This window comes from Pezoporus flaviventris, unplaced genomic scaffold, assembly GCF_033815535.1.
Source record: "Pezoporus flaviventris isolate CSIRO_AGI_PZ_B2104156 unplaced genomic scaffold, CSIRO_AGI_Pfla_v1 ptg000013l, whole genome shotgun sequence".
Lineage (NCBI taxonomy): Eukaryota > Metazoa > Chordata > Aves > Psittaciformes > Psittacidae > Pezoporus > Pezoporus flaviventris.
The window spans coordinates 41,820,228-41,827,779 of record NW_026892561.1 but is presented as its reverse complement, the minus strand read 5'-3'; the positions used below and the strand labels follow the sequence as shown (position 1 = coordinate 41,827,779).

Sequence of the window (7,552 nt, the reverse complement as noted above, 5' to 3'; positions counted from 1 at the left end):
CAGTCCCAACACCGACCCCTGAGGGACACTACTCGTTACTGGTCTCCAGCCGGACATTGAGCCATTGACCACAACTCTTTGTGTGCGGCCATCCAGCCAGTTCTTTATCCACTGAGTGGTCCATCCATCAAATTGATGTCTCTCCAATTTAGAGACAAGGATGTCATGCGGGACAGTGTCGAACGCTTTGCACAAGTCCAGGTAGATGACATCAACTGCTCTACCCCTGTCCATCAATTCTGTAGCCCCATCATAGAAGGCCACCAAATTGGTCAGGCAGGATTTCCCCTTAGTGAAGCCATGCTGGCTGTCACCAAGCACCTTGTTGATTTTCATGTGCCTTAGCATGCCTTCCAGGAGAATCTGCTCCAAGATTTTGCCAGGCACGGAGGTGAGACTGACTGGTCTGTAATTCCCCGGGTCATCCATTTTCCCCTTCTTGAAAATGGGGGTTATATTTCCCTTTTTCCAGTCATCGGGAACTTCACCTGACTGCCATGATTTCTCAAATATGATGGCCAGCGGCTTAGCAACTTCAGTCACCAGCTCCTTCAGGACCCGCGGATGGATCTCATCAGGTCCCATGGACTTGTGCACGTTCAGGTTTTTAAGATGGTCTCGAACCAGTTCCTCTCCTACAGTGGGCCCAAGGTCTTCATTCTCACAGTCCCTGCATCTGCCTTCCAAGACTTGGGTGGTTTGATCAGAGCCTTTGCCAGTGAAGACCGAGGCAAAGAAGTCATTCAGAACCTCAGCCTTCTTCAAATCCTGTGTCTCATTTTCTTCTGTTTTTGTTTTACATGATAGAGCATTTCCCCCATGCTGGATACTGATCTTCTACCTTTTAAGCACCCTCGTAGGGAAAATGAGATTAGGCTCACACTTAAGTGCCTTTGTCATGATTGAGTAGAGAGAAGGCCATGAAATCTCTCTGTAAAGCTGCTTCTCCAGGAATCTCACTTTTGGTTTTTCTCCTGGGTTCATGACTATCCTATCTATGCCCACTGTATAGATTGCTGCCCTACCCCTATCCTCCTCCTCTCTCCTTATCCCTCCCAGCCCACCCTCACACACACTGCAGTGAACCCAGAGAGCCAACACACTTGCAAGCTCTCCTGTTTGCTGCTTTCATAGTTAACCAAACATGTTCTCTGGCTCTGAAAAGCACTGGCTGTTCCTAGCATGCTAGGTAAGATTAAATCATCACCTTCAGAGATGTAAAGAATCACAGAATGATTTATTAAAAAGTCCAGAATTTTTACAGAGCTTACGGAAACATGGTTGTAGATGTCCATGAAATAAGTGTCCTGTTCAGCGCTCTGCAGGGTGTGCTCCCTGCACTGAAGGGTACATGAGGAGTGCTTCCAGGGCAACACCAGCAGGGAGGACACAGAGGCACAGAGCAGGGACTGGCCTATTCCCACCCACAGCTCTTCAGAACAGCTCAGCTGCACTTCCAGACTTCCCCAGAACATTCCCAAAGGCCAAGCTAACACACACCAGCAGCACCACACTCCAGTCCCACCGGACTGCAGAGCCCACCAGCAGCAGAGGGGTGGGTTTGGATGTTCTTGGGTACTGAAGCTGCGGCAGCGCAGTGTGGGCTGTGTTCAGCTGGCACACGTACAAGTTAATACCCATAAAAGTGTGCAGAACTCCCCTGCAGAACTCCTGCTGCTGCACATCATACCCTGCCTCCCCTTGGGCCACTAGAAGCCATTGCCTGTCAAACTTGAGTTATGAACAAAGAAGAGGCAAAGAGAAGGAACTCTCCAATAAATTCACACTTTCATGTAAAGCAGAATTCAGACATTGAAGGAGAAAACACCTCTTTGCTGTGCTGCTTGGAAGGTAAGTATGAGCAGATTCGGCTTTTCTCTTTATAATTTCATTCCTCTGTCATACCTTTCCCATCTCTTTCCCTTTGAGATTTACTTAATCCCACCTGAGAAAAGGAAGTGCTGATCAAGATGGGAGTTATTTCGTCATCTGTTGCTGAAACATTACTTCACTTCTTGTATCCTTTATACTCTCCAGCATTCAGCCAAGACTATTAGCTTCTGTTGTCTTCTGTTAATTAAAACACAAGTAGGATTGCCTGCTGATAACTCACACTGGTCTAACAGAGCCCAGCCTGTTGCTGAGTTTATTTTGGTGAGTGTCATGAATAGGTAGCCACAGGTCTTCCTGGAGCTCAAACTGTGCTCTGCAAGGGTTTGCTTTTTGTGTGCACTGTGCTAACTGGGGGAAAAGCTCTCTCTAGGACTGCTTTTTCTTCAAAAATATTTTAAAAGAACATTCTTATGTTTCACATTTTGCATAAAATTTACAACATTCTTTTAAATACCATGAACAGAGGAAGTGAGAAGGGACACAGAGAAAATTGATGTAACCACTGTGACAACACAACTACCTTGTTTCCAATATGTCAGACAGGGATGACGAGCCCCCCTGAGGGCATCCAGTTGCTTGGGCAGCTTAGACAAACTGCACTGTCCAACCCCATCAGAAGATGTCACTGGCTATCTTTAGCATCTTGGAATAGAGTCATATGGCTTATTCCTACTCATTGCACAAAAATCCTCCAATCTATTCCGCATTAAAAAGCCAAACCTTTTTGTAAAGACAGTGTTACAGTTCCTGCTTTGCCTGCAGCCTTTTCAGCATCACTCAATGGAAAGTAAGCATATACTTCAGTGAACCCACTACTGAAATGTAGTCACGGTTTCAGAGGTAAGCTGAGCATCAACGGTCACAGCACAAGCAGGCACAACACACGCACGCACACACGTGCTCCGCTGTCATTTGGAAGCGATGAGCCCCATGCGGCACGGTTGTTTTCAGTCATATGAAGAACTCCTCCTCATCATCCTCCACTCTCTTGTCAGGACTGGTGCGTTGTGTCTGCGAGTGGCAGCTCCACACTCTTTGCCCTGTGTTTTTGTCCCATCTGGCTGCAGCCTGGAGCCGCCGAGTGCAGCCTCGAGAGGGCAGGGTGCTGCCAGCCCCGGATCGCGGCTGGAGCAGGCTGCTCCGCAGGTCCCTATGGAAGCGGCTCAGTGCGCCGCAGCTCGCAGCGGTGCTCACGGCCAGCCCGGTGTCCACGTTGGTCTCGGCTGCCTGCCGGGGCGCACGGCCCTGCTGCAGAGAGGCCTGCAGCTTGCTGCTCCCCTGCCTGCGCAGGGACGTGGCTTCCCACCACGGCCAGGCTGCTGCACCACCGAGGGAAGAGCAGAAGCGCGTGCGAAGGTCACCGCTGGTGGGATCAGGAGCGAGAGCTTTGCTCTGGTCGGGTTTTGTTTTGCCCTTTGCGGTTCTTACCTCCTGGCTTCGTCCCCCAGGGTTGCCCCGCTTGACAGGGAGCTGAGCCGTGACAGAGTCTTGCAGGGTTTCGTCACTGCCTGCATTATCATGCCGATGGGAAAGCCCAACACTTGTTTCATGGGGCTTGGAGCTCTCCTGAACCTGTTGAAGGAAGTTCGGAGAGAACTCCATTAACATATCATTCTAGCTTAACCAAGTGCTGAAATCACCTGCAGTGTGAATCAGAGCCCCGCTAGAGAACAGCATAGGAGTCCTACAAGCCTGGGTGATGGCAGATGACGCTTAATGCAGACAAAGTGATGCACATGGAGGAAAAACAATCCCCGCTTCACATACGAAGTGCCAGGTTGCAAGCTGACTAACTCGGGATCTCATTTCTGTTACAGACAGCACCATGTTAGCATCAGTTCATGCCTGACAGCAGCCTGGAAAACAAATGAAACCTCAAGGATTATTCCAAACAAAATGGAGAACATTGCTATGCTCAGTGCAGCTTTAGTTCCAAAGCTGGACCATGGTGCCTGTCCCTCACCTGCAGCAGACAACAGAGTGTCATGGATCTGGAAATGCTCAGAAATGGAAAACAAGGATAACTGCAAGTACAGTAAAGGAACAATTGTGTACGATGGGAATTTTAAGCCTGGGGAAAAATTAAACAGTAATTACTGAGAAACTTCAGCACAAAAAGGGAGAGGATGTGGTTTATTTGCTTCTTTATCAAACTAGGTGGCCTGGGTTAAATCTCATCAATAAAACCAAGACTTCCTGTAGGCTCAGGGGGAATGATAACTCCCTGTGGGTGGCATTCACAAGCAGACCCTTGGATTGGGTTTGCAGTAAGGCAGAAAGTGTGCAGGGGGTGCGTGTGAATAATTTTCAGGTACTTAGAGTTAAGATTTACAGCATTAACTGAAGAACTTAAGAATGAAGTGCCATGTGCTAGGCTATCAGCATGCTGAGTAGAGCAGGGACACGAGTTACACATCCCTCAGTTCAAGTGGGCTCCAGCTTCCTTCACCATGAGCACAGTGCAGCACAGCTACACCCCTCAAAAAAGCTTCCAAGTTTCCTGCCAGTGAATTCATGTATGTCTGTAATTTGACGACATTGTGTCTACAGCAGGAATAACCACAGAGTAATTTGGGAAGGGACCTTTGGAGTCCCTGGAGCCCAGTCCCCTGCTCCAGCAGGACCAACTTCAAAGTGACACGAAGGTGCTCAGGGCCTTGTGCAATCCAAGCGGGTGGCAAAACAGTTTACAAAGTGATACTGAATGAGCAGTATGCAAAGGCAGCCCTGAGGATTAGTGTTCAGAGTAGCATGGAAATAGGCTGTGCAGAATAATTAACTTGATTTGTTACAAATGAGCTCTGGAAGGGAAAAGAAATAACAGAGGGTGGGCAAATCATTTAAACACCCAAAGTACAAGAAAAACCAACCAGAGATGGGAGGGGTTGTTTGAATGGAAGAACACACTGACCCAAACTGCCCCCCTGCTCACATACATAATTCCCACTGTGTATCATCTCTGCACAGCCTCTCATCAGTTTTTACTTATTTGTATTCACAAACATCAGGACCACACACTTGAACAGACAAGGCAGAGGTTTCCTATGGCATTTCTCTGCCACTTTTGCCCAACAGTGACTCACTCAAAAGATCACAAACTCTATTGCATGTAGTGCTGCGTCAACCACTATACTTACAGTACATCTGGTTTTGGATGTCAAAAATCTGCTTTCGAAACCATTTAGAACATAATGACTTACAGGAAAAGAATAGGCTGCTATGTTTGTTTAATTCAAGCAGGGAAGGGAAGACATTAAACTATCCTGCTCAAAAAAGCATTACTACATTCAATGTCAGACAAGCAGCAATGATGTGAATTTAACAATATAAAAACATTCCAATGATCTGTGCAAAAACCTCCTCTCAGAGCACCACAGACACATACCTGAAGCAGAATTGTATTTCCTTCGTAGTCCTGCGTTTGCCATCTGGTGCTACTGATGGGAATACATGGGTTAGGCAGCAGAGGCACCAGCTGCCCTATTTCTTGCACCTTGAACTGCAAGGCTGATGACTCCTTCGGCTCAGCAGCCACTCCGATGGGCAGCTGCTTCAAGCAGAGCTGCACAACAATAGTGTGGGTTGCATGCAACACAAAGACACAGAAGTTACTTTTCAGCATGGTTGCTTCTTTCTGTAGGATCATCTCATAGAGTCTCACTGCGTCCTCGTAGTTGTCAAAACTGCAGTAGAGGGTGACACGCAGGATTTCAGGGCCACAGTGCACCCGCCTGGTGCCCCACACAGGCATCTGGTCATCCAGGCTATAGAAGTCCTGGTGAGTGAGGGAATAGGGGTAGCTTTGCCCATTAGCAATCTGGGCACAGCGGTAGCGCCAGGGTGGACGCTGGAATTGCTCATGGACCTGGAAAATCCGTTCTTCTCCCAATCCCTCATGTAGAAAAAGAAGAACAGATATTCCAGGAAAGCCACAGCTTCTCTTGCAATATCTCTCACAGTATTTCAGTGGAGTAACCCTCTCAGACACAAAGAAAAGGCGAATGTCCAGGCAGATCCATTCTAAAAGCCGATCCAAAGTTTGCTGCAGAAGCAATGAATGTCCTGAATTGGCGAGGAGATGCACTGTCAGAGAGTCTGCTCCGTCGTCCATCGCAAAGGTTCCTGAAAAAAGAGGGTGCCTTCCCTCTCCTCTGCTGCTGGGGCCTCAGTAATGTGAGGTTTGTACTGTAAGACTCCAACAGAATGAATTCAATCTCCTACTGGCTTTGCAGTAACCCAATGAAATACGCAGGTATGCAGTTAATGTACATGAGGAGGCAGGCAAAGAGTAACGAGGCATTATGTGCCCATTCCCAGGTCATCTACATCACAGCACAGATCGGCCGAAGGCTCATCTTCTGACTCCAAAACTTGAACTCTGATCACGGTGTAGATGCGACTGGCATGTCCAGAAACACCCGTGTCCTACTGCTCCTGCCCTCCATAGGGCACCAGAGATTAAGAGCTCTGAAACACAAAAGGAGTAACTCTCCAAGATGAGTTGATGCTGTAGGAGCACTTGCCTGCCAGCAGTGGAAATGGACGCTCAAGATCCAGGCAAGTCGCACCAGTGCGCATCTCAGTGCAATCCCCACCTTTTCAAAGGCGATGTGGCACCGATTTTGAAGAGCTCAGCGTGTTTTCTGGTAGTCAGCAGGCTGGCGGCAGCTCACTGTGAAAAGCTTGTGATCTTTGTGAGGCACACCCTTCTGGGGCATGCAGATAAGCTATTCTTTAAAAACGAGGAAGGAAAGCAGGCTAACAAAAGAAAAAAATCACCGTGTGAACACAACAGATAACAATGAGGGCAGATACAGATCAGCTTTAGGAAAGAGGAGCTTTGGGAAAAAAACCTCTGCTCCTAGTTAAGCATTTCACAACACAAGTAGCTTGCTGACCAGCTACAAAGCTGGTCCCGAGTTGTAATATATAGCCCATAAAAGCTGGGTACCAGGCTCCCTCCTTTCAGTGCCCTGGTTTTGCCTCTTTTTCCTCCTCCTTCTCCAAGATACTCATGTAATCAGGACCCTCAAGCAAACTCTAAGGCATTTTTCCTTGTTCCTTGGGTTTATAGACTGGAACTTAGTTCAGCTTATTGTGTAGACTACAATATACGAATGCTGAAAAAACACCTCTTCCCAGGTCTCTTCAGCTGCCTAGACAATAAATCGCACTGTACCTTCATCTCCCTATTTTGCCAACCCAAGAGCATTACATACAAGGCAAGCCAACCCCCATTTTCTATACTGAAGTACCCCCACTGCAGCCAGTATTTAAATCAAAACTAGGGCCTCTGACAATGCATCCAGCTCCATCTAATTAAGAGCAGCACATCTCTCCGACATACCAATGTCTCTGTCAAACAGCCAGGCACACAAAGCAGTAGTTCACCATGTAGAAAGCCCAGCTTTAAAAAGAGCCTGTTACTCAAAACTCTGAACTATGTATGTTCTTAAATACAATGCTAGCTTTATATTCAACATTCCAAACAAGACCTCCAAGATCTAAAGGTAAAAGTAGCAGTGTCCTGGTTTCCTTTGTGTAGAAGATCACTCTCTCTATTAGAAATACTCATTCATGTTTTAAAACTGGACTGACGGAACATCAATGCACAATAAAAAAAAAATATTGCTAATATTAAAAGACTGACTAGAAAATG

The 7,552-nt window shown here is 47.2% G+C and overlaps 1 protein-coding gene across 1 annotated transcript; it reads right to left on the bottom strand.

Annotated features, from left to right (window-relative positions):
• Positions 1–1,218: 1,218 nt before the first annotated feature.
• FAM124B (family with sequence similarity 124 member B) lies at positions 1,219–6,731 on the bottom strand. Its single transcript, XM_061453019.1, has 2 exons — positions 5,279–6,731; positions 1,219–3,465 (listed from the first exon to the last, which is right to left on the bottom strand). Exons 1-2 carry the CDS (start codon positions 6,002–6,004, stop codon positions 2,845–2,847), a joined length of 1,347 nt encoding a protein of 448 aa, XP_061309003.1. The 5' UTR covers positions 6,005–6,731; the 3' UTR covers positions 1,219–2,844.
• Positions 6,732–7,552: the final 821 nt, after the last annotated feature.

What these genes read in the sequence shown, in the direction of transcription:
- FAM124B (XM_061453019.1), bottom strand. Translation starts at nt 6,004, where the DNA reads ATGGACGACGGAGCAGACTCTCTGACAGTGCATCTCCTCGCCAATTCA. An exon ending in GAAATACAATTCTGCTTCAG is followed by an intron (nt 3,466 to 5,278) that starts GTATGTGTCTGT and finishes TTCCTTCAACAG; the next exon opens with GTTCAGGAGAGCTCCAAGCC.